Genomic DNA, 26,735 nt, shown 5'->3' with positions numbered 1-26,735 from the left:
CTTAACTGTTTCAGGTCTGTTTATGTTGTTTCCCCAGCCTACTCATTGTTTGCTTATTTTCCTTGTTTGTCAGAAAAGTCTCATTTCTATATTTGCTACAACGTCCCCAGCTCCCATGGACACACAAAAGAGGTAGTTAGACATGAAGCGATCCCCTCTGAAAGAAATCCAGAAACTGGCTGAGTGACTCCTACACATTGGGCTAATGAGCAAATACCCACATCAAAACAGGTAGGAAAGGCTGGGACACACTCTTGCCAAAAACCCCACCCCTGGTACAGTGCCAAAACGTCAGATCCCCACCCCCAATTCCCAGTTTCTGTCTGAAGAGTGAAGGGTTTGGAATACACAACTAGCACCTCAACTTTTAAGACTCCCATCAGAGGGATCGGCCTCCAAAACACCTAGCTCTGCAAGTCATGGGGTTTGTGCACCTGAGACCCACAAACTACTATAGCAAACAAAGAAGCAGTTATTAATGGGAGCGAACACTTAACTGCAGCTATCATCCCAGTGCTCAGAGCTGAGGGAGCAGGAAAAAAGTGCCCATCTTCCAGTCTTTTCCTGCATGGAGTCTATCTGCACACTTTAAAAGCTGCTACCTGAGCATCAGGCTTCTAATTTAGCACACATCTCAAGGCTGATGCAATCCTCCTCAGAGACCAGGAAAGCCTGCAGGCACTCCCCATCACCCTCTCCCTCCTGCCCAAGTAGCTATTGTCTGACTGAAAGGAGTTTGTACATATGTCTCTGCCTCAGTTTTTGTGGCTGCTGCCCAAGGGGACATCTCCCTTGGTCACATGGCTCTGATAGCCAACAGGGCTTCCATTCAGGAGCCCCACAGACTATAACAAACAAAGAAGCAGTTCTTAACTGGCTTATTGTAGAGGGAGCAGAAATTCCCATCTCCCCGGTTTTTCCCTTAAAGGGGTCTATTTGTATACTTCAAAAGTTGCTACCTGAGGGTCAGGCTTCTATTCAAGCTTGCATCTATGGGCTGACTGCAATCCTCCAGGGAGACAAGGGAAGTGTGGGAACATCCCCCTTGCCCTCTTTCTCTAGCTCACTCCAAGTCACCAGTATCTCCATGGAAGAATCTTATACACATGTCTGCTACCTGATCTTTTGCAGCTGCTGCCTGAGGGAAGTGCCCCTGGATCACTGGCTCTGATAGACAACAGGGCATACATTCAGGAGTCCCACAGGACTGTGGTCAAAAAGCAGTTCTTAATGGGCTTAGGAGCAACCATCCCATGGTTTTACACCCCAGCTCAACACAGAGGGAGCAGGTAAAAAAATCCTACCTCTTGGGCTTCCCTGGTGGCGCAGTTGTTGAGAGTCCGCCTGCCGATGCAGGGGACATGGGTTCGTGCCCCAGTCCGGGAAGATCCCACATGCCGCGGAGTGGCGAGGCCCGTGAGCCATGGCCACGGGGCCTGTGCTGCGCAACGGGAGAGGCAACAGCAGTGAGAGGCCCGCATACCACAAAAAAAAAAACCTTAATTGTATCAAAGTAATGCAGGCTCATGTTTAAAGAGTAAAATTGGACAAAAAACATAACCAAAAAACCATAGGCCTTTAACCTCCCTCCCTGCTTCATCTCTTCCCTAATCATCCTAGTTGTGTTGCCAGAGGGAGAACTTTGTGGCTTTGGGGTTTGGTTTTTCTGTAATTACTTCCTGACGTCTAAATTATGTGTTAATACCACCAGTCCCTGTCTATTGACTCTGTTGGAAGAGATCAGGATTAAGTCCTTTACACTACCTTCTACCTCCTCACCCCTCTTCCCACGGGACTATTACAGTTTCATTTCCTCCCATACACACATTCACATTTTTGAACAATAATCTTTCAACTAAGAAAGTAAAAGAAGATCTTCAGAAATGAAGGAAATCAGAGAAATTACACTATCGAAGGACATTTATGGAAATAAAATACTGGAGGATATTTCAAGCAAGATGAAGCCAAGGAAAGATAAAGTAGATGAGACATGTAACACAAGAAACAGTGATGTGCAATAAAATTGCCAAAAGTTGTGGTTGTTACTGTAATTGCTGCTAATGCACTCATGATTTTTTAATGTAATTTTTAGAAAATAGTTCCTAAGATAGAAGAAGGAAAAACTGTATTTGAAAGCATCTGAAACAAAACTTCCAGATTATTTCAATCAAACCTGGGAGTTTGGAGGGGGATGAGTAGAAAGGAAGAGAAGAGAGGTAAAGCATGCCCAATATTTTGTCTCATTCAGAAGTAACCAGCACTTCTAGACACTGAGGGAAAAAATACAGGCTTATACATTTTTAAGAGTAGTTACAAATAGAAATAGGTTCTAGAACCTTGAAACCACTAGAGGGGGCACAAAGAAAGAAAACTGTGTGATCCAACCAGTCAGGAAAGAAAATACACAAGAAGAAAGCATGTCTCATAGGAACATAAGGTAAGGGGACAAGAATAAGTCAAAGAAAATCAGTAGCCACAATAAATGTGACAAATTAAGTTCTCTTATTAAAATACAGAGACTTCATCTTGTGGCATATACATTATCCATTGTTTGTGTTCTAACTTTGTTTATGGTATCTTTCATCTTAGAGTGATATAAAATTTTAATGTAGATAAATATGCTAATAATTTATTTTATAGTTTCTGGGGTCTGTTTCATGTTTTGAATATAAATATGATTTTAAAGGCATAAATATTTAAATAGAAAGAAAAATTTATTTCTTGCAAATGATAAAGTTGTCTACCTAGAAGACCCAAGAGAATCCACTGAAAAATTATTTGAACTGATGAGAGAGCTTTAAAGGGTGGTCAGGTGCAAGATATAAACAAGAAGACAATGATTTTTCCCCATACTCTAATAATAAGGAATAAAAACACTTTTTAAAATCCCTTTCATGATAGCCACACAATCTATGAAATAAAATCTAGGAGAAAAAATTTTAACAATGTGCCTGAAGAAGCAAACAAAAAGACTATACTAAAGGACAAAAAGTGGACAATATTCTTGGATGGAAAATTAACATATAATAAAGATGTCAGTCATTCTAACCCAAATCCCAGGATGTTTATTTTGAAAAATAGAGAAGACGATTCTGAAGTCCATATGGAGAAGCAAATATATAAATATACTTCAGACACTTTGAAAAAGGAAGCAAAGGGCTTCCCTGGTGGCGCAGTGGTTGAGAGTCCGCCTGCCGATGCAGGGGACGCGGGTTCGTGCCCCGGTCTGGGAAGATCCCACATGCCGCAGAGCGGCTGGGCCCATGAGCCGTGGCCACTGAGCCTGCACGTCCGGAGCCTGTGCTCCGCAACGGGAGAGGCCACAGCAGTGAGAGGCCCGCGTACCGCAAAAAAAAAAAATTATGTTGATATTCAAAACATGAAACAGACCCCAGGAGCTATAAAATACTGGCATATTTATCTACATTAGAACTTTACATCTCTCTAAGATGAAAGATGCCATAAGTAAAGTTAAAACAGAAACAATGGGTAAAATTATTCTAATCAGTATACAAAATATCTAAACACCTACAAATTGATAAGAAAAGGTAAGCAATCCAATATAAACGAGACAGAACAGACAACTCACAGCCCTGAAATACAAGTAGACCATAAACATGAACGAGAGATAGGAAAAGACACACTAAAATAAATTTAGCAAAATGCAAGAGATGTATGACTTCAGCATTTATTAAAAGTGTGCACAGGGATGGGCACCATTACACCCTGCTGCTGAAAGTGGCAATAGGTGTAACATTTTTGGAGGGTAGTCATCAGAACCTTAAAGGCATGTTCTCTGTTATCCAGAAATCTCCTTCCGTTCTAAGGAAATCATTACACAAATGCACAGAACACAGTCAGTGCAGCTTTTTCTGTGTGTAATAATGAATTTCTGCCCATCAGAAGCCGACAGACAAGACAGAAAAGGTGCACAGAGCAACAGGAGTGGGATGATGGGAAGCATCGCCCTTGCGGGCTTGAAAGCCAAGTCTGAACAGAGATAACTGGGTCCGTGACCAGCTCTCGGCCTCACCTGGCGCAGATTCTCAGAACTGCACCCAGGCCATAGGGTGTGCACCTCCCAAGGGATGTGGTGTCATGGAAACTCTGCCTTCCTGTTACACTGGTGGAGTCACTCACACACTTTGCTGCTTGATTCTGGATTGTGCAATGAGGGGCTTGGGAGTATCTCTAAGGTATTCTGTCTCCTACACGCTGTGGAGGAACTTACCTCTAATTTTAGTCTCTTTGTTCCCTCCTCCATTTTCCTTCCTGGGGTCTGCTCAGGAGTTGGTGTGTTGTCCCAGCTGTGGGACAAACATTTTAGTAGTCACCGGAAGAGGTCAACTCTGAACGATATCCCCCTTTCCCCCCCACCTCAGGCAGTTCTCAACAGGATCCGCATTCAGCTGGTGGCTTCTTTACAACCAATTTTCATTCTATATGGTTTTGCACGTTGTAAGAGGATGCTGGCTAATTCTTTATCGGAAAGCAATTCCTCTGAGGCTGGAGTGCCCAATGCTGATGCCTTTGGGCAATACTCTTCAAGTCACCCCAGAAATGCCTGCTGACCTTGGAGACTGGTGATTGGGCAGTGGAAGGGTGTGTGCAGCCCTTGCAGCCCTTTACACCTCCCAGGACCCAGCTAAAGATGAGCGCCTGCAGTTCAGAGAACAGGTAGTGTGCTTCTCCCTCTCTCTCAATGCATGTGTGTACTTCACCGTCTGTGTGACAGAAGCACAATGGTGGGTGCCCTGCCAGCTGACGGGCACAGGACTTTCAGTCTGAGTTTCTTGGAAAACAACAAAAGAAGGTATGTACTGAGGAAAGCTCAGGAGGCCACGCTTTGGGCTGGGGGAAGGTTGGTAAGAAATTAGCAAATCTGGGCTTCCCTGGTGGTGCAGTGGTTGAGAGTCCGCCTGCCGATGCAGGGAACACGGGTTCGTGCCCCGGTCCGGGAAGATCCCACATGCCGCGGAGCGGCTGCGCCCATGAGCCATGGCCGCTGAGCCTGCACATCCGAAGCCTGTGCTCCGCAACGGGAGAGGCCACAACAGTGAGAGGCCCGCGTACCGCAAAAGAAAAAAAAAAAAAAAAGAAATTAGCAAATCTTTCTGCCCCTGAGCAGTGCAGAGCAAAAACCATCTCCCTTAATGACCGTCTCCTCTTTTGTGTATCAACTTATGCGATTAGCTAGTATCCTTCATGAGGAGGAATCTCTGCTGGTACCCAAGAATATGCCAGGGGTCAAGGAGACTTGGCACTGAACACCGGGAGCCAGAATTGTAGATGAAAAGAAAATATAGTCACATAAAGACATTTGTAAATGTGGCCCCATTAGACATTTATACAAGTTCAAACTGTATGGGGCAACTTGAAGAGTGAGAAGGAGGAAGTGTGTGCACAGAGAGAGGTGGAGGAATTCATCCATGAAGACATTGGAAGAAGTTTTTAGCAGGAACTTGGGGAAAGAGATTGGCAAAGAGAAGAGGTGGGTAGGATGCCGGGTGTAAATGCATGGGGTGAAAGTGACCACCGTGCGTGCTTGACTCGTAAAGATTAGGGGCCAAGAATAAAAAGAAAGAAGGTTGGAAAAGCTAGAATGAGTATTGAGAGGTAGAGAGAGGGGTGATACAAATTTCTGCATGGACTCTGAAGATGAAGGAAAACATGTTATGTATTCTCAAACTCAGGAGAGAAGATGACTCTCCCCCAAACCTGCATCTGTGCTCACAAGCTTATCTTAAGCTGCTCTTACCGCCATTTCTTTTGCTATTTTTCCTTAGCAGAAGAGAATGATTAATTCATATACTTGAGAGTTTGGCATTACTTTTTTTTTTTTTTCCGGTACGCGGGCCTCTCACTGTTGTGGCCTCTCCCACTGCGGAGCACAGGCTCCGGACACGCAGGTTCAGCGGCCATGGCTCACGGACCCAGCCGCTCTGCGGCATGTGGGATCTTCCCGGACGGGGGCACGAACCCGTGTCCCCTGCATCGGCAGGCGGACTCTCAACCACTGCACCACCAGGGAAGCCCTATTGTGTCAATTTTATGTTTAATCTGTCCCTGAGCACCCCTCTGTCTCCCCAGCCCCAGGGACCTGAGCTCACCATCTGAGCTCACCACTTAGCCCCCTTTGCTGTCCTGGGATGTGTCTGTGCATGCATAAGCCTGGGATGCATGCACCAGCCTGCCTGAATATGAAGCATGACCTTCAAATTGGTGCCCCAAAGCTCACTGTTTTCACCTCCATCCACTAACCCAGAACCCTAGCACTTGCACAGACCCCTCCCCAAACAGGCATTTCTGGGAGTCTTCCATGTGCTTGAGTTACCCCGTGTCACAGATCTGACTTGTCCCCTAGGAAGGATGTCAGTGTCGGGGTACAGCCAGGTGGCTGGCACCTTGGTCCACTGTGCTTCTCTCCCACTAATACCAAAGTTGCACAGTGGCATATGGCAAAATGAGGTGAGGTGAGGTAGTCATTGCTTCTTATTTTTTGATTTCCACTCCATTAGAGAAATCCCAGTACAGCACCCCACTGTATTTCCAAGCTGTATGTGAACAGCTCTTGCAGGTTTTACTTATGGCAAAGTTACCGGGTTATTTTTCTTACTGTCCTTACCCTGCAGAGGAGGGTATAGCTGGGTAAGAGTTGAGCACCAGACCTTTCCTAACCCTTAGTTAGTGGATATTCCTGTCCTGTCTCTGTATCTTTTGCTATGATGGTGAAGAGAGAGGGGCTAGCCAGGCATGGCCATCCTGCCTCCCTGGAGCCCCAGATATCCCGGGCAGCCAGCTGGAGCAATTTTTCCCTGCTCTGAGCCTCTGTAGTTTGCAGTCTCTACAAATCTCCCAGATAGATACCTTTCCCCTCCTTCTAAGACCTTGGAGGGACACTTTCCATGGAAATTCAATTCATGGTTTTCCTCACACAGGCAGGATGTGACAGAGACTTCCTCGTTTTGTTCTATCTATCTTGGTTTTTATAGCAAAGGGCAGAGCAAGGAGCGTTGTGTCTTAAGGTGGAAGGTGGGTGGGTAATTTTGTCAAAGATGAGCTGGTTCCCCTCAGCTGAACTGCCAGCCCATGTCTAGGAGACCTTAGCATCTGGAATCTGAACACTTCACAACTGTCTGCCTTGCAGGGAAATTGAGATCACCAGGATTCATCTGCCATTTTGGACCCTTCGCTGCTACTTGCCAGGTATGTGCCTCATTCTCAATGCCTGTCTAACCCTCCACCTTTCAGAAATGGGAGGCAGAAATGAGGGCTTAGGAGAGAGTGCAAGGTGGGTTGGCACCATCTTATCAGCTGAACCTGGCTGCAGGATAGGGATGTCAGTGTGACCAAGGGGAGATGCCCATTTAGGCAGCCCCACTTGAAGAGGAAGGATTCTGACACATCCCATTTCCCCCTCAAGCCATGCGAAGCCTCAAAGAGGGTCCCTCCTTGGGACAATTCATCTCCTGTAGAGACAAGGGGTGGAAACCCTCTTGTGGACCTATTGAAATAAAAACCAAAGCAAGCCAGTGAGCATTAATCGACAGCTTGTGAAAGGCAGAGCATTGCAGCAGGTGCTAGAAGGGGAGCGGGGTGCAAGAGTGCAAAAGCCCTATGCCTGGGGGCTCATAGCTTAGGATACAGAGAACGGGAGAAGGGCAAAGCACACGCAGCCCAAGCTTACAAATTAGCAAAAGCAGAATATAATCATCTTTAAACGGGCTTCCCTGGTGGCACAGTGGTTAAGAGTCCGCCTGCCGATGCCGGGGACGCGGGTTCGTGCCCTGGTCCGGGAAGATCCCACATGCCGCGGAGCAGCTGGGCCCGTGAGCCATGGCCGCTGAGCCTGTGCGTCCGGAGCCTGTGCTCCACAATGGGAGAGGCCACAACAGTGAGAGGCCTGCGTACAGCAAAAAAAAAAAATCTTTAAAGAGAAATTCAAGAGCTGAAGGACTGGAAATCAGGGGAACATAAATGTTGTTTAGGAATTGGGGATGCAGGAGGAGAAAACTGGAATGGGGTTGGAGTGAGGCTAGGCAAAAAATGAGAAGGAAAGAAGAAGGAAGAGGAAAGATAGGCTTGGGTGGAAGGTAGCCGCATTTCAGCAGCATTTCTTTGGCGTAGGTGTGCACGGCCTTTATTCCTCCTTGCGTCTTCAGAGGCTCCCTAGAGAGCAGGGAGCATGTACCCCACCAGCAAAGCTTAGCTCCTGCCTGAGACCCCCTTTCTGGCTGTCCTTCCCCTCACTGGGTCCTCTCTCTTCCCCAAATATGCAACATGGCCAGTCTCAACTTTCCCCAGCAAAACCTCCCCATTCTTTTTCTTTTCAGAAAAAGAATCTGAAATCTATTTACACTGTGATGCGAATAGCTGAAATCAGAAAGTGTTTCCCTTCAGAGGGGTAAGGATCAGAGACTTTCAACTGCAAAGGGAGGTTCGAAAAGGCAAACTTCAGGTAGCAACTGGGGAGTCGGGTGCTCTTTAGATCAGGAAGGGGCATTCAGTCCTTCTGAAGTCCCTTCAAGAATTTGCCAGACTGTCTCCCTCCTACTAAAGTCTTTAAAGTCAGGTCCTTGAGTGTTGGAAGGAAAGGTGCCACAAGGCATTACCTCCTGCTAGAGAAGATGCTGTTGATAAGGTCTAAGGGAAACTCCAGTTTTAAGTTGATTTATCAGAAGTGGATTTTTAAATTTTTGTGCATTTGTTGGTTGGTTAGTCTTGTGGCTGACATATGGGGACTCAAGCCACTTCTTCAGTGCATGTGAGATGCTGTCAGGGTGAGCACTGCAGTCTGTGACCAGGCGATTCCTAACGGGGTCACAGTTTGGGGGACAGGAAAACTGAGGGTGCACCCAACTTTGACACACGACAGCTGGTGAGGAACCTGTATCAAGAGAAGGGCAGAGCTTGGGAGGAACTCCCACTCCACCACCTTCTAGCCGTGTGTGCAGGGCAAGTCACTTGGCCTCCCTGCACCTCAGTTTCCGTGCCTGTAATTTGGTCCTATAATAATAGTGATAATACGTGTGATATAGGTAAGTACTTGGTAGATAGTAAGCGCTCGATTTATATTAGTTTTTATTACTGTGGGCACATGCATGTGTATATGTGTGTTTATGACCTCTTCCCCCTGCAACCTCAGTGACTGAAATCCCATGAATGTATCACAGCAGAGAACTGCCGTCCTGATAGTAATTCCAGTGTCTGGAACACTGACTGACAGGTGGCAGCCTCCCCCTGCCTGGGAATATTGGAGCACGTGCTCCTGCTGTGGGGTGCCCCTGCCCCCTGCTGTGGGCCTGTCTAATGCCCCATTGCTGCCTTGGGAAGGACTCAGGTTAGCACCTAGCACAAGTATTGACCAATTCCTCAGAGTCTGGCCGATCCAGATGGATCCAGAAACGCTCTCTGAGCCCCTCTTGTTTGGGAAGGCATTAGCTGGTGCTGATATACCCTCATGGCTTCACCCCATGGGGCTTTATGTCCTTTGCTGCCAGTTCTAGGCCTGTCACAGACACATTCCTGCCATCAGCCAAAAGGGCCAGAGGCTGGACTGTCCAGCCTGAGCCTGGACCCTGGCCCAAGGTCTCTGTTCTGCTGGTTATTGTGTGAATAATGATTCCAGTAGCTGCTGGCTCTCAGCCAGGCACACTTCAGAGGGGACTCCTATCTCCTCCCTGAGGGGTCCCTTCTGAAACATGAATGGAGCCCCCCCAGCTTGCCCCTCTGTCTTCCCACCTGCGTGTGGAAGGGCAGGGCCCGCAGACCCTGGCCGACTCGACTCATAGGCCATTGCCCCTCCCTCCTGCTGTAGTCGTGTCAGCCAATGCCCTTCCAGCACAGAGGTCAGTCAGGGAGCCTCCCTTCCATTAACTCACCTGCACCCCTCCTTAGACTAGTCTTCTGCTGCACGACCAGCAGCTTTTTAAGTCCTTCATCTACTGTAAGCTTTCTTTTTTTATTGTTAACAATTTTAGTTTAAGAATTTTGTCAATTTAGGTAAATAAATCAATTGAAAAACAGATTAAAGGAAATAAAGAAGAAAAAAATATACGACCACCTGAAGAGTTGCAGAAAAATAATTTACTAAAAGCTAATACTTTTTTCTCTCAGCTTTATGAAGTATGATTGACAAATAAAAATTGTATATATTTAAAGTATACAATGTGATATTTTGATATGTGCATTCATTGTCAAGCTAATTAACATATCCATCGTCTCACATAGCTACCTTTTTTTGTGTGTGGTGAGAACACTAAAAATTTATTCTTAGAAAAATTTAAGTATAATATACAGTATTATTAATTATGATCACCATGCTGTACATTAGCGCTTTAGAACTTATTCATCTTATAACTGAAAGTTTGTACCATTTGACCAATATTTACTCCATTTCCCCCTCCCCTTCCCAGCCCCTGGTAACCAACATTCTACTCTTTTTGAGTTCAACTTTTTTTTTTTTTTTTACTGTAAGCTTTTATATATAGAATGGATAAACAAGGTCCTACTGTAGAGCACAGAGACCTATATTCAATATCCTATGATAAACCATAATGGAAACAAATATTAAAAAAATATATGTGTGTATAACTGAATCACTTTGCTGTACAGAAGTAATTAACACAACATTGTAACTCAACTACACTTCAATAAAAAAATAAAGTCCTTCATCTACATCCCGCTAGTGATAGTGTGGCTGGGACTCTGAAGCCACAGGACCCCAGGAACACGTGCCACCTCGCAGGTCTGTGGGAAAAGGAAAACCAAACAGTGGAGTGGGGTGGCAGACGGAGGGAGAAGGGAGACTGGGGGAGCTGGAGAGTAGAAAATGCATAGGGCTTTCTGCTCTGGGGGTGCTATGATGGCATGAAAGGAGAGGGAGGCAGCCTCTGGAAGAAGATGGAGGCAGAGAGAGGAGCTGACTTTTTTTTTTTTTAATATTTATTTATTTGTTTGGCTGTGTCGGATCTTAGTCGCTGCACGCGGGATCTTTGATGCCGCATGCGAGATCTTCGTTGCCGCATGCGAGATCTTTGTTAGGGGCATGCGGAATCTTTTTAGTTGTGGCATGTGGGATCTTCTAGTCGTGGCATGAGAGAGTTTAGTGTGGCATGCAGGCGGGATATAGTTGCCTGACCAAGGATCGAACCGGGGGCCCCCTGCATTGGAAGCGTGGAGTCTTAACCACTGGACCACCAGGGAAGTCCCTGACTTTTCTTTAGAGAGCACCCATGCCACCCATAGGAGGCTTAAGCTTAACAACCCTCTGAGTTGGACTGGTTTCTTCCATTGTTTAAGCAAAGAAATTAAGGTTCAGCAAGGTCCATAATCTGTCTAAAGTCTTACAACTAAATAGAGGAGAAATGTGGAGAGGCTTATATATCTCCCAAGATGTACAGCTGCCCAGGCTCACTGGTTCTCAAGCTGTGAGGCATTACTTCAGGTCCCAAAGGGGCATCAGGAGTGAAGCGGGAACAGCCCTTGCCTGAGGCTGGGTCTCCAGTGCCACAGATGAGGCACGGGGAGGGCTAGATGGGACGGTACCATCACTATGGTCTCAAAGATGCTACTGACTCAGTGACAGTCACCAGCTGACCTCCTGGGAGCTCCACCTGAAGCCTCAGGGATGGAAGAAGGTGTCCTAGATGTGGTTGGAGTTAAAAGGCAGCCAGGCATGCATCCTACTTTGGAAAGATTAGAACTCTGTGTTTGTTCCTCTGTTTTGTGGACCTGATGTTCCAGGTCAAAGGGAACTGGGAGCAAGGCTGGGCAGAGAGAAGGAAAATGCATCTGGGAATCCTCATAGGTTTCCCTTTGTTTGGGCAAAGTCACTAAATCCTAGCTCAGCCCCAACACAATGCATGGCTCTGTTCCTGGCTCTAAACAATGCGAAGCTCAGAAGCTGCTTCCTCTGGGACCCTTTGGCCTTGTCCTCTCTCAGCTCTGTGAGTCCAAGCAAGGCCAACAATGCCATAAGCAGTGCCGCCTGTTAAAATTAGAAGCAGCTCTCACATCTGGCCATGATTGAAAAGAAGCCAGGCACTGGAGCCTGCGAGAACCAGACAAAAAATAATTGAGGCAGTGACAGACGTCAGGCCTGATGCACGGAATTCCAGCTCTCCTGCGTCACTCCAGTACCTCTTTGCCCTTTCCAGGTGGCCCCCACTGCTGAGGAAAAGTGATGGATTTCCCAGTCTCCCTGGACTCCTGCCAGCGAGTACATCTTCCCAGCAGTCTCTCCTTCCTCACTCACCTCCTCCTCCTGCTTCAGCCCGGGGAGATGCACTCAGGTAACCTGTCTAATCTGCAGCCCAGACAGCCAGGACGTGAGCACCTCAGCTTCTGCCCACCCCTCCTGCAGGTGATTCCAGGGCTGAGATCTTGTAGCCTGGTACCAGGCTGTGCCAGGGGCTAAAATATAAGATTTCCATCCCAGTTGTTAAACAGCCACGCCCCCAAACACCATCCAGCCCCACAGTGCTCCCCCACCCTCCCTGCAGCCACCCACAACTCCACAGCTCACAAGCATGGCAGAAGGCATAGCAGCAGGGTGCCAGGAGATTCTTATTGGTCTGTGCTTAGGCTGAACCAGTTGGAAAATATTTTTAACTCCTCTCCTGCATATAAACCATAGCTTTTGAACGGCAGGGAGGATCCTAATCTTACCATCTCTCATGAAAGAAGCAACTAACAGAGAGTGTAAACTAGTTATGCAAATACAATTCCCTAATTCCCTGAGCTGGAAACCAGGGATACCAAGGTGACTAGGCACAGCCCAGATCCTCAGTCATTCAAGGGAGGGGGACAGACGTGACATACACGGCTGTCCAGCTGTGTGACCAGAGCTGCAAGAGAAATATACCCAAGGATTTGGGAGCATAACTAAGAGACCAGTTTGTTTTTTCCAGAAAGCCATGAAGGGCCATAGAAAAGAGGTATTATTTGAGTAGAGCCTTGCAGGATGCACATTCTCCAGGAAGATGACAGATGGAGAGTAAACTGAGGCAGGCTGTGCCCAGGAAGAGGGCCAGGCGTCAGGCACGGGGGCAGGGACAGCTGGAGAGAAACTGGAGAGGGAAGCTGGTAGGGATGGTATCAGGGCTACACTCAGTGGGCAACAGGGGTTCTCAAATGGAGTGAAGAAAGGTGCCCCCATGCTATATGGGCAAAGTGAAGGATGGGAGAGATTCATAAAGGAAGAATTTAGGGTGGGATTAAGCTGAGCTTTGAAAGAAGGAAAGGAGGTATACAGAAGCCAGAAAAATGAATGAAGTCATGCTGGGTAGAGAGGCACTGCAGCAGGAATAGCAACTCTCATGGAAATTGCAGAAAACCGGGAGTAGAGGAGCCATACAGAGACATCACTGCAGAGAACAATCAAATGAAAGATCCAGATAAATTAAAATCTTGAAAGCAGGGTTTGGCCTTAGATAGGAAAACCCATGAAACAAGGAGCCCCCCCCAGATTACTTTAATACCCTTTGTTATTACAGAAGCTGTCCATGTGCATTATACAATGTTAGAAAATCAGACAAAGCAAAAATAAGAAAACATCTATTCCCACCAGGCAGAAATTATCGCTACCAATAATTTGGTCTATTTCCCTTCAGGTCTTTTATTCTGCACATTTATGCAAATATGTCAAATTTTTAATCAAATAAGAGGATAGTGTACATATGGTTTTGAAACTTGCTTTTTTTTTTTTTTTTTTTGCCAAAGATTCCATTTAATTTAATGCCCTGGCCATATTTACATAACTGTCCCCAAAATAATATTTGCAGTTGGTAGGTTCAAACCAGCTACCAGTCCAGCACCACACATTTGTATCTGGTTGTAATGTTCCTTGTGTATTTTTTAATGTGGCACACTCAACTTTTTCATGACAATTACTTGCTCAAGCAACCGGACCGGTCATCCTGTAGAGCGTCTCACCTTTGTCATTTGAATGGTTTACTGCAAAAAATCATATTTGAGGAGTGCTGATTTGGGCCATTGTCTGGGTTCTCGTCCTAGAGGAAGTCAGGGTGGTAGGCCATGGGGAACCCATTCTGGCACACGTTGGGGATGAGGTGGAATTCTCGTGCCACCTGTCGCCGTACCGGGACGCCGAGCACATGGAGATCCGCTGGTTCCGGAGCCGGACCTCTGACGTGGTGCACCTGTACCGGGAACGGCAGGAGTTCTATGGCCAGCAGATGGCGCAGTTCCAGAACAGGACCGAACTCGTCACGGACGAGATCGCTGATGGCAGCGTGACCCTGAGGCTCCACCCCGTGGTTCCCGCCGACGAGGGTCCATACGGGTGCCGCTTCCTCTCCAGCGACTTCACTGGGGAAGCGGTCTGGGAGCTGGAGGTGGCAGGTGCGTGACCTGGTCAAGCCCCAACAGAGAGGAGAAAATGGTCCATTTGGAAACAGGTCAAGAGTAGATAGAAAAGAACAGAGAAAGGGAAAATATCTCTAATTTAAAAAAGAAAAGCATTAAAAAGAAAGATTCATTAGAAAATGAACAAAAAAATGCACACAAAAAAGATACACAAATGGCCCTGAAACATAAGAAAAGATGATTACTTTTACTCATAGTGAGAAAAAGGCAAATTAAAGCTACGGAGATACAATTTTTTACCCATCAGATTGGCAAACATTCAATATTTGTATCACACACTCTTGGTGGAGGTGTAGGGAAGCAGGGCCCCTCCTACCTTTATTTATTTATTTATTTATTTATTTATTTATGGCTGCATTGGATCTTCCTTGCTGCGCGTGGGCTTTCTCTAGCTGCGGGGAGCGGGGGCTACTCTTCGTTGCGGTGCGCGGGCTTCTCATTGCAGTGGCTCCTCGTTGCGGAGCGCGGGCTCTAGGCGCGCAGGCTTCAGTAGTTGTAGCACATGGGCTTCAGTAGTTGTGGCACGTAAGCTCTAGAGCACAGGCTCAGTAGTTGTGGCGCATGGGCTTGGTTGCTCCGCAGCATGTGGGATCTTCCTGGACCAGGGCTTGAACCCATGTCCCCTGAACTGGCAGGCGGATTCTTAATTACCCACCGTCCCTCCACGGAAGCCCCCCCCTTTTTTTTTTTTTTTTTTTTTTTTGCGTTACGTGGGCCTCTCACCGTTGTGGCCTCTCCCATTGCAAACCACAGGCTCCGGCCGCACAGGCCTAGCCGCTTCACGGCATGTGGGATCTTCCCGGACCGGGGCACGAACCCGTGTCCCCTGCATCGGCAGGCGGACTCCCAAACACTGCGCCACCAGGGAAGCCCCTGGGGCTTTTTTGATCTACTGTTTTTTACAGTATTGATGTTTAAACCATCTTAATGTTTTGCATATTCAAAATATAAATCTAGCTTACTTGGATAGAGAGATAAAGAAGTATATATAACAAAGCCACTTGAGTGCCAGTGGGATTCAAGAGAGAGAAAAGACAATCTATTGAAATCTGGGGTGGGATTACTCTTCATTCTAGGGGGACTGTCCCTTGCATTATATGACTAAATATTAGCAGCCCTTCCCTATTTTAAAATGCCCTTCAGAGGTAGTGCTGTCCCCACACGCCACCGGTGATTTAGCCTGTCATTTATAGGCCGCTGGTGGAGGACTGCAAGCCCGCAAGTGTGTTAAGAGCAGTCACAGCCACGATGCCTTATGGTGACTGCAGATGGTGAATGGTGGCATGAACTTCGCATACAACTTCTGGGAAGGAGCCTCATCATTCCCACTCTTCCTGCTTCTCTCAGGGCTGGGCTCGGACCCTCACATCTCCCTTGAGGGCTTCAAGCAGGGAGGCATTCAGCTAAGGTGCAGCTCCAGTGGCTGGTACCCCAAGCCACAGTCTCAGTGGACAGACCATCAGGGACGATGCCTGCCTCCAGAGACTGAAGTCATCGTCAAGGATGCCCAAGGCCTGTTCAGTCTGGAAACCTCTGTGGTCGTCCAAGGGGGGGCCCACAGCAATGTGTCCTGCTCCATCCAGAACCCCCTCCTGGGCCAGAAGAAAGAGTTCGTGGTCCAGATAGCAGGTCAGTGGGTGCCAGTGCACCGTCATTTTCCTAGTCTTCAAGTTCTCCATGTCCTTTATCCCAGAGACCATCTATTGGGACACAGTGGCACTGGAGCCTGGCTGTGTATGGGGGGGGGGGTGCTAAACCTGACACCTTGAAAGTCAGCCATAATATCAGGAACCTACTGAGTGTACAACCGACAACCCAAACAGTAATTGGGGGAGGTCCCAGAAAGCCAACATTATGAACCAAAGACCAGGCACTAAAATCCAGAAACTCTAGTTATTAGAGGGCATCATGAGAGCCCATGTGTTCCTAATTTTATCCCTCAAACAATATTTATTGATCACCCACAATGTTCCCCAAACCCTTGGCCTCAGGTCCACATTCCAGCAGGGGAAACAGATACACAAAAGAATAAATTACAGCACATGTTAGAAGATGTTATCTGAGACAGAAACATGAAGCAGGGAAGCAGGCTGAGGCGGGGTGGAGTGTATGTATGGATTTAAAAGTGGTGGATCAGGGACGAAGACCGTTAGGCACTGAGTTCAAAGGAAGACCATTATATAGGATCAAAGTTTTATCGTGAGGCACCCATTTGAAGGATTTAACGTTCATGGCTCTAATTGTTTTAAGTCTTGAGGATAAACCCAACCTATGGGCCGTGTTTCACATTGGTCCAAATCAATAGTGATATTACCATAACAGAAAGAAATCTCACCCTTATAAGCGATAACTTGTCCTCAGGTAAGAGGACCTGATAAGCACCGTGTGTCACACATAGTTCACCCGAAATTTACCTGGTCATTGGGTAAGGAGTAACATCTGTGTTAGCTAATTGTCTTTATCCAAAGGAGAAATAAGATATCTCTTATCTCTATGACAAGCACATAATTACAACTTGGAGCCAGGTGCCTAAGTGAAACTCCCAGCAGACCTGGAGATAGGGGTACTTTCTCCTTGATGTTTCCATTTCAAAGAGATGGCTCTAGCTCCTTAAGAAAAACATTCCTGGGTTTTAAAATTGGCAAGGGGCTTATTTAACTTTCAAAAAGATTTGTATACATCTTGAGGGGATAGAGAAAGAATTTACACATTTTCTAAAGGAAATACTCTAAGAGAAGGGAAAGGGGAATCTCCCTCCGTTTCTGCACCAGGGGAAATCCAGTTTTTAAATTTGTGTTTACCCTTGACAAAGGGTGTGGGTCACGTGGATATCTGCAAGGAGGCCATTCAGGTAGAGGCCATTCAAGTGCAAAGGTCCTGACATGGAAATGTGTGTAGCTATCTGAGGAGCTGGAAAGATGCAGGAGAGACTGGAGATTGGAGGTCAGGGGGGCATAGGACCCTGAGCCCTTTAACCCCTAAGTCAGTGCTTCAAAAACACCTGTGGTGAAGGACCAATCCTTTGTAGCTCAATACTTTTAACCAAGACAATAAAAATGCACTGCTAGAAAAATAAAATTAAAAACTGAAAGAACACATTACGCTAAATGAAATAAGCCAGACACAAAAGGACAAATATTGTATGATTCTCTTTATATGAGGTACACAGAAGAGTCCATTGATAGAGAGGGAAAGTAGAATAGATGTTACCAGGGGCTGGGGGGTGTGGGGGGAATGGGGAGTCAGTGTTTAATGGGTAAAGAGTCTCTGTTTGGGAAGATGAAAAAAGTTCTGGTGGTGATGGTTGCACAACAATGTTAATATACTTGAGGCTGCTGACCTATAAGCTTAAAACGGTTAAGATAGTCAACTTTATGTTATGTATATTTTACTACGATAAAAAAATTTAAAGACCACTGAGATAAAAGCACCAATTTCTTATTATCTTCAACAGACACAAAATTATTCTATTAAATTGCCGCAAGAGTTACTAAAGGGTTGCTCTCTATTTTGCATTCATTTCTTTACTGTCCAGCCACTGTCCTTGCGAACCCTGAGCCACATTCTTCCTCTGGGCAGATCCTCCCTAGGAAGCCTGGAGAGGGAAGAGAAGAACTGTCAGTCAGCTGTCAAAGCTTTGCTAACAGTTCTTCCAAAGGTGTGATGAGAAGTAGAAGCCAGGTGTTCGCAAGAAGCGGGAGATGACGTGTGGATTCGTCAGAGTGGTAGAGAGCAGTTAGTCACTGGGTTTCAGGTATCAACACCTTGGATTGTCATGCCCTTGGATGTGAAGCAAGAGTAGGAAGAAGTAGAGGAAGGTCAGGGCTGTGGTCACAGAAGTTCTAAGCTGGAGGAGCGGGCAGAGCCCATCAGCGCCTTCCTTTCGCATCCTTCAGTTTGCAGTGTTTTCCTCTGCGCTGCGCAAGTTCAGGTTCGCCGCTGGTCCTCTGACGCTACCTCTCTCTAGAGCACTGGAGATTGGTTCTCAGGCCCGTTTTACAGAGGGCTATGCTGGGGCCCAGGAAGCGTCAACCAGGCACTGGGAAGGTTTTCCGGCACGCAGTGTCTAGACTAGTCTTCTCATGTTTAGCGAAGACCAAATCGAGACAACTCCATGTGGGGTGTTTTCCAGACGTATTTTTACCCGGAACCTCTCCCTGGAAGAGAGCTTTCCTCGGGACTCTGGTGGGACCGCTGCTCGTCTTGGCTCTCCTCCCGACGCTGGCGCTGTACTTCTTTCGGAGGCAACGGAGGTCCCGAGGTACCAGGCAGGCTGGGGGCTGCCCTCCTGGAGTTGGCTTTGCCCAAGAGCAAAGTGGTGGAGGCGGCCACAGCGGGGCACTGCTGAGGGGCCATCCTGCGGAGGCAGGGCTGGCATGGGTCGTGGAAACAGGCAGGGGAGCGCGCACACTCACGTCTGCTCCCCTTTTTTCTTCCTTGCAGAAAAGCTGAAGAAGCAGGCGGAGAAGGACAAAGGTAAGCAGAGGGAAAGACGCGCTCTTCGCGCACATCCCTGACTCGCAGAAGTGGGGACGCTGGGTGAAGAAGACGCGTAGGTCGCGGGGGGCGGGGGGGCGGGGGTGGGAGAGGGCAGAGACGGGGGGGCGGGGGGGCGGGGGGCGGCAGAGGATTTCTTCCACTTCTCCTGCCTCGGAGCCTGCTCCTCCCTCGAGTCCAGCTCATACTGGTTCTCCAGAGCACATGGGGTCCCAAGTCTGTGCACTTTGGAGATGCAAGGCCTCAGTGATCCATGTAGATTTTCCTCTTTTCTTCGTTTCTTTCTCCAGGGAAACTCACAGAAGAGCTGGGTAAGTTCTGGGTGCCATGCCCATGGTGCTGGCTGTGGGCTAGGGGGTTAACTCCGGCACACGGTGGAAGCAGGGGTTCAGTGATTTTAGGCCCCCTTTGGAGAGCAATGGATGGCAGCGCTCTAATTCGAAATCCATCCCTCTGCGCCTCCCGCCTTTCCCCTCCGAAACCGATTTGTGTGCACCTGTCAAGGAAGCCTGACCTAAGACCCTCTGGAAAGACTCTGCCAGGCCCTCTCCTGCCAATTGTACAATTCACTTCCAATTCCACTGTAAAAGGTCTACTCCTTCTGGTTCATCTTCCTAGGATAACCTCTTTTTAATGCAAATGTCACTGGGAAGGAAGCCAGCTTTAATTTGCACCAAAGTGAAAGCAATTTATCAAATCCACTTTTCTTCCCGGGGGGGACTCAGCACCTTGAAACCATGTGGGGGGAGGAGGGAAGAGTGAATCCAAAGGAAGAGGGGATAGAGGAGAGGAGAAGGCCACCATGGGTGGGGGAGGACCTTGAGAACCACCTTGTCTGCCCCAGTAAAACACCAGACAAAGCAGTAAAGTTGAAGCTTGTCTTGCAGTCTACCTAGTCATGGAGGGGAAAACAAAAACAAAAAAGGCAATCAACCAAACAGCAAAAAGAGCCACAATAATTCATTAACATTCGTGTATATTGTTGCCGAATTCGTGTATATTGTTGCCTTTCCCAGTCTTACTTTTAAAAGACAAAGATTAGAGAAATCAGAGGAATGCGTTTCTAGTGGCAAAATATTAGAGTTTTGGTATCTGGCCTGGGGAAATAATTGAGTGTGATGTCCTCCTAGTTCTTTAAATAATGTACCCAGTAAGTGACCCTGAGGCTCCTGCAGGGTGTGCTCAGTGCCTGGACTTACACAGGACTTCCTCCCCAGGAAAAGCTTGTATTACAGGGCAAGTGAGCAGTAGCCTCTCCAAACCAGACCAGAACCCTTGAAAGAGGTTCCTCAGTAGCAAGACCAGTTTTCCCTTCCCAGCGCTGTGCAGATTTCTGCCTTAGAGCAAAGAATAGGATGAGGTGTAAGAATCCTGCAGATGGGCTTCCCTGGTGGCGCAGTGGTTGAGAGTCCGCCTGCCGATGCAGGGGACACGGGTTCATGCCCCGGTCCGGGAGGATCCCACATGCCGCGGAGCGGCTGGGCCCGTGAGCCATGGCCGCTGAGCCTGCGCGTCTGGAGCCTGTGCTCCGCAACGGGAGACGCCACAACAGTGAGAGGCCCGCGTACCACACACACACACACACACACACACACACACACAGAAAAAAGAATCCTGCAGATGGGTGATGCAGCATCTAGGATGGGGTCGGGGTGAGCAGTGGTTTAAGACTAAGAAACCTCTTCCCAGTGGCCTAACTGCCTCGGGAAGTTAGGTGGTGGTTCCACTCATGCAAAGGCTGATGTTTTCTCTGTGTGTTCTGCTTACAGGGAAACTTCAAGTGGAGCTGGGTAAGTGACCCCCCCTTAGAACTATTTCTTGTCCACCTTGTAGCATGTGGGTATCCGTGTATGTTCGTCTTATCTCCCAGCCAGGTATGATGGCCAGGCTGGAACTCCGCTGGCTGTGTGGGTGGCAGGAGAAAGGGGAGAGGCGCAGGGGTGGGTGCAAAATTTGACGTGTGAACAAGGAAGCTGCAGGGACCTGCTGTTCTAATTCTGTTTTTCCTTGGCTACTTCAGACTGGAGAAGGGCTGAAGGCCAGGCTGGTGAGTGAAGCCCGTTTTCCTCCCACTGTCCACGTCACATCTCAGCATCCCAGTCACCTGCTCTGACTAACCAACTATGCTTCGTTCTGGTTTATTCCATAGCTACACACATGTACTAATCTATGTTGCTTGGTATAGGTTATATTTGAGTTTTACTTTTATAGTTATTTTTATATTGTCCTGAAGTGTAAGCATACGGTACATCATTGGTGCCAATCCTAGTTGCACATCAGAATCACCTAGCTTCCTGGTGTCCCCCCTCAAAGACCCTCACTCCTGGTGAGAGTTACCTTATATGTAAATATAAGGCATGTTACCTTATATGTAATTATTTCTCCCTGTACCTTCCTCCATTCCCCCCCATAAAACAAACAGTCTAATGTGTATCTTTATTTTGTATGTATTCTTGCAAGAGGTGAATTTCTGTTTTGTGCGGTGCACTTCAGTTTCTGTAAAGACATGTACAGTCTCGTGCTGTTCCCTGCTTATCTCACTCATTGCTGTGTTTGACTATCCACCCCTGCTGCCACATGTAAATCTAGTCTGTATCTCCTTGCTGCAGAGCACTCCCTTTGAGCTGGCCACCCTCCTGGAGTAGACATCCAGCCTGCTTCTAACTCTATACCACCACAAACAAGGCTGAATAAATATCTGAACACGTGTTGCCTTCTGGCTCTGTGTGGAGATTTCTCTGGGATGTGTACCCCCGCGGGGAACTGCTGGCCCGTGGGGGATGTGTCACTAAGTGGGATGGAAGAATGTCCTGCAGCAGCACCATCATCCTTCACGCAGTGCGTGGAGGCTCCTTGTGCCCACATCCCGTGTGAGCCGGCTTTCTAAGTTTACCAGTCAACAGGGACAAGTAATTGTTCTTTCGGTTTGCACTCCTCTGCACACTAAGAAGCTTGAGCATCTCTTTATATGCCAGCTGGCTTTTTGTGCTTCCTCTTCTGAAAATTAGCAGTTCCTGTCCTTTGCCTGTTTTCCATATGGCATTGCTATCTTTTTCTTGTTGATTTTACAAGACAGGGCTGGTGTCAGTGCTGGGGAATGGAGCCTTTTGGTTTGCAGGCATCCTTCATGCGATATTATTATTATTGTAGAATATGATATATACACATAGGATATTAATCCCTCATTGTTATTATACATTGTGAATTCCTTCTTCTCTTCCGTCACCTGCTATTAGCTTTGTCCAATGGTGCCCCTTATTGAAAAGAAATAACCAGTTGTTTTTTGTGTGTGTGTTTTTTTGCGGTACGCGGGCCTCTCACTTCTGTGGCCCCTCCCGTTGCGGAGCACAAGCTCCGGACGCGCAGGCTCAGCGGCCATGACTCACGGGCCCAGCCGCTCCGCGGCACGTGGGATCCTCCCGGACCGGGGCACGAACCCGCGTCCCCTGCATCGGCAGGAGGACTCTCAACCACTGCGCCACCAGGGAAGCCCCGAAATAACCAATTTTGATAAAAGCGAATGCATCACATGTTTACCTTAATGGCTTGTGTTTCTAAAGTTTTGTTGAAGATCTTCCTTACATTTAGGTCACAAAGACAGTCTCTTAACATTTTCTTCTACTCACTGTATATGTGTTATGTGCAGGGTTTTAATCCATCTGAAATTCACCATTTTATGTGGTGTTAGACAAGAACCCAGCAATTTTTCTCCGAATAAGGTGTCAGTTTTCCCAATACCACCTACGACACCATCCATGATTTCCCCATTGATTTGGGTATCACCTTTAGTGCATATTCAGTTCCCAGGTCTTCATGGGTCTGTCTTTTGGTCACATATTACTTTGGCCTTTAAAGTACCTGAAAGCGCAAGTCCTCCTCCATTTCCCCTTCCTTTTTAAAGTTAATGGACCTTTTTAAAATATAAATTTTAGGATGAATTTATAAAGTTTCTAAAAAAATCCAAAAGTAGTTTTATATGGGATTGCTTTGAATTTATAGATAAATTTAGGGAGAATTGACACCTTTGTCGAATTAAGTTATTCTATGCAAAAGCTCTATATTTTTAAAGATCTACTGGTTATTCTGATGCAAAATCAGGGTTGCAGGGCCTTGCTGTAAATTTATGGAGCTCTGAAAATGTCTTCTATTGCTTTTGCATTTTGTGACTTTGGTGCTCTCTTTGTTGTAAAATAGAACAAGATAAAACAAAACAGAAATCCACACAGAATGGCTCATGTTAAGAAAGAGGGCAAGACAGGGTGTCCAGAGGATGTCTTAGGACAGGAGCCAAGCTCAGCTGGGCCTCCTGGAGACTAAGCCAGTCAGAGATTGAGGCTTCATTTCCAACCTTTAAGGTATCCCAGTTGCTTGTATTGGTTCCCTTTGCCCACATACTCTGTCATCCCACTGTTCCCAGCACAACTTCAGCCTGTGCACAGCTTTGGTACAAGCCAGCACTGACACCAGCCCCCTACCCAATCCCAAATTCCCGGGAAGATGCCGTGGTGGACCCAGGCCAGTCTGGATCCAAGCCAGCTATCATGGTGGGAACGAGGTTACTTAGTTTGTAGGCGTCCCTTTTGCATTTTGAGCCGCCCTCAAGGTTCTAGGGTTACTGACCCAGATCTCTGAGCTTCTTTTTCCTCTCTGTTTGGTTTCAGAGTGGAGAGCAGCCCAACAACATGCAGGTAACTGAAGCCAAGGAACTGTGCCTTGTGAATTAGGTTGGCTGGATCTTAAGTAGAAGGGAGGTATCCAGAACTGAGATTAGAGGAAGGGTCTGTCCAGGAGCCAAGTATGGGCCCCACATACAGACACAAAAGCTCACTTATAAAACACATAATATGACACATATGCCTGCACACATACATGCTCACATGCATTAATGTGATTGCACTCACACGTGTGCTCCCACACGCACCTAGCTTTCCGGGTTTTACTAGATTTGTTTCCAACTGGCAGAAAGGTTGCTACTAGGGCCTCTTTGCAGGAGAGAATACAGAGTTTGTAAGGAACCTCCCACATCATCCGACAGAGGGTTCCTATCCATCAAATGGGTGTGGTTTTTTTTGGGGGGATGGGGTGTTGGAGTGCAGGGTACTGGACTAGATGATCTCAGAGGTCCCCTACAGTTTTAAAATCCTAAAATTGCTGTAAAAGAGTCCCAGAGCTCACTAGTGATTTCATGGTTACACAGGGTGGTGAGAGCAGCCGGGACAGAATCAGCCCTAAGCTCCTTCCGGTTGATCAGGTCTTGGGGAAAGTGAGCCCACCTCTATCCCCACAAACCTACCTCATTTGCTCTCTCTGCTCTGCATGGCACCATGGAATTCAAGAACCTTCCGGTTCAGGAAAGAAATGGGATTCCTCTAATCACTTTCAAAAATTAGGAAGCGACTTTCATGCCCCTTCAGTACCAGGGTGGTGGGAAGGGGGTTGCAGGAGAGGGAGTGACTATTCCACTGATTGGTCCATCAGGAGAGCCAGAGGGTTTGCCTGTCGGGGGAGGGGACAGGCGTGGGAGTAGGGGCAGAACCGTCCTTCACCTACACTAAACATATGCCTCTGCGCAGTGGATGTGACCCTGGATCCTGGCTCCGCCCACCCCAGCCTGGAGGTCTCCGAGGATGGCAAGAGCGTGTCCTCCCGCAGGATGGCGCCAGGCTCAGCGGCCGGTGACCCCCAGCGGTTCTCCGAGCAGATGTGCGTTCTAAGCCGGGAGCGCTTCTCCACGGGCCGCCACTACTGGGAGGTGCACGTGGGCCGCCGCAGCCGCTGGTTCCTAGGTGCGTGCCTGGCAGAGGTGCCGCGCGCAGGGCAGGCGCGCCTGAGCCCGGCGGGTGGCTACTGGGTGATGGGGCTGTGGAACGGCTGCGAGTACTTCGTGCTGGACCCGCACCGCATCGCGCTCACCATGCGCGTGCCACCCCGGTGCGTGGGCATCTTTCTGGACTGCGAGGCGGGAAAGCTGTCCTTCTTCAATGTATCCAATGGCTCCCACATCTTCACCTTCACGGACACCTTCTCTGGGGCACTCTGCGCGTATTTCAGGCCTAGAGCCCATGACGGCAGCGAACACCCAGATCCACTTACCATCCGCCCATTGCCAGTTAGAGAGAAACGCGTCCCCGAAGAGGAGGACAGTGACACCTGGTTACAACCCTATGAGCCCTCGGACCCCGCCCTGGCCATGTGGTGAGGCGCCCTCGTGGCCACAGGACTGGGTCCTGGGCGGCTTCCTGGATACCCAGTCAGTGCTTTGCTCTCCCGCTTCCTCTAGACGGAACAAACACAGCGACCCCAGTGTATGAACCACAACGCCAGCAAAGGCTTAAAAGGCTCAGTATAGCCGAAATAGGAAAAAGCGAGACCTTTGCCCATGTATCAATAGATGTGTATGTGTACATGTAAGAATATGATTTTCTTTGAAAAAAAAAAAAGGCAATTCCAAAGCTTATTTGTGCGTGTTGTAGGTTTGAGCTGATGAGTAGAAATATATTCATGTTGCTGCTAGTCAGGGTGTTCACTGTGGAAGACATGAAAGAAACTGGAATGGGGGAAAAAGAGGAGAAACTTCACTGGATAAAATTAGAGGTATCAGTTAACTTGTGTATTTTAATAGTTTTGTATATATTTTCTAGCTCTAGAATGATCTAGAAACAAGGACACTTCATAAACAATGAGTTCACTTAGGGCTCAGATCCTAGTTTTCACTGTCAATTCCCACTAAAATGAACTTGGAGAAATGGTGGGTTCCAGGGCTGGAGCAGAGAAAGTACAGGTGAATCTGGAACAACTTTTGCTGTAATGTACAAATATGCTCAAAAACTGACGGGGGGCTTCCCTGGTGGCACAGTGGTTAAGAATCCACCTGCCAATGCAGGGGACACGGTTTCAAGCCCTGGTCCGGGAAGATCCCACATGTTGCGGAGCAACTAAGCTCGTGTGCCACAACTACTGAGCCTGTGCTCTAGAGCCTGCGAGCCACAACTACTTGGCCTGCATGCCTAGAGCCCGTGCTCCGCAACAAGAGAAGCCACCGCAACGAGAAGCCCGCGCAGTGCAACAAAGAGTAGACCCCACTCACCGCAACTAGAGAAAGCCCACGCACAGCACCGAAGACCCATTGCAGCCAAAAATAAATAAATAATTTTTTAAAAAATGTCAAAAAACTGATGGGAACATAACAAAAAGACATAGGAGCTAGGTCGAAGGGGCTCCACTGACCAATCATGGGACAATTTGAACATTAAAATGAATAATGACAAGAATCGCTCAACAAGGGGTTGATCAAAGAAAAAAATTCACTAAGTGTGCTGTCTCTTCAGCCAGAGAAAAGAAATACAAAAACAACAACAGACGAAAAACAGAAGCGAAAGGAGAGAATGAAAGAATAATTGTGAACTCATGGCTTTTACGATGTAATAGATGAAACACACATATGATACATAGATGGATAGATAGATTAGATAGATAGATGATAGATAGGTAGTGTGTGCACATACATATAGTTCCTAGCTCTGTCTGCTATGAGGGCTTAGAAACAATAACACCCCTGTACCTTTTAGCACACCTTGCACCCAGAACTTAGTTTTTAGTACTATTTACCACTGAAAGGAACTAAGGCTCCTTGGAGAAATGGTGGACTCCAGGGCTGGGGCAGGGAAAATGTAAGAAGGGTGTGATGTTCTGATTTATACTAGGAAATATTTATTTGGTCGTCAACCTAGATTTTATTTTTTTTAATTTTTTTTGCGTTACGCAGGCCTCTCACTGTTGTGGCCTCTCCCGTTGTGGAGCACAGGCTCCAGACGCGCAGGCCCAGCGGCCATGGCTCACGGGCCCAGCCG

General features: G+C 47.5%; 1 protein-coding gene across 4 annotated transcripts; it reads left to right on the top strand.

Moving 5' to 3' along the window:
- Nucleotides 1-7,031: 7,031 nt before the first annotated feature.
- BTNL9 (butyrophilin like 9) lies at nucleotides 7,032-25,809 on the top strand. 4 transcript variants are annotated; one of them, XM_027084456.1, is made up of 11 exons: nucleotides 7,032-7,206; nucleotides 12,159-12,293; nucleotides 14,017-14,364; nucleotides 15,736-16,017; nucleotides 18,521-18,649; nucleotides 18,832-18,864; nucleotides 19,176-19,196; nucleotides 20,655-20,675; nucleotides 20,906-20,932; nucleotides 23,547-23,573; nucleotides 24,459-25,809. In XM_027084456.1, exons 2-11 carry the CDS (start codon nucleotides 12,185-12,187, stop codon nucleotides 25,082-25,084), a joined length of 1,623 nt encoding a protein of 540 aa, XP_026940257.1. In that variant the 5' UTR covers nucleotides 7,032-7,206; nucleotides 12,159-12,184; the 3' UTR covers nucleotides 25,085-25,809. The 4 variants fall into 4 exon arrangements, with proteins under 4 accessions (XP_026940257.1, XP_026940258.1, XP_026940260.1 ...); XM_027084457.1 differs by lacking the exon at nucleotides 19,176-19,196; XM_027084459.1 differs by lacking the exons at nucleotides 23,547-23,573; nucleotides 24,459-25,809 and adding an exon at nucleotides 21,495-22,194.
- Nucleotides 25,810-26,735: the final 926 nt, after the last annotated feature.

Source organism: Aethalodelphis obliquidens, unplaced genomic scaffold, assembly GCF_003676395.1.
Source record: "Aethalodelphis obliquidens isolate GAN/ISIS:26980383/991018 unplaced genomic scaffold, ASM367639v1 scaffold53, whole genome shotgun sequence".
NCBI classification, from domain to species: Eukaryota; Metazoa; Chordata; class Mammalia; order Artiodactyla; family Delphinidae; genus Aethalodelphis; species Aethalodelphis obliquidens.
Note: the sequence above shows the minus strand (reverse complement) of the source record. Positions and strands in the feature narration are given on the sequence as shown.

Excerpts from the sequence above, each read along its gene's own strand:
- BTNL9 (XM_027084456.1), top strand. The coding sequence starts at position 12,185 with ATGGATTTCCCAGTCTCCCTGGACTCCTGCCAGCGAGTACATCTTCCC. Across the intron at positions 18,650-18,831 it reads GAGGCAACGGAGGTCCCGAG|AAAAGCTGAAGAAGCAGGCG; the intron begins GTACCAGGCAGG and ends TCTTCCTTGCAG. Across the intron at positions 23,574-24,458 it reads AGCAGCCCAACAACATGCAG|TGGATGTGACCCTGGATCCT; the intron begins GTAACTGAAGCC and ends GCCTCTGCGCAG.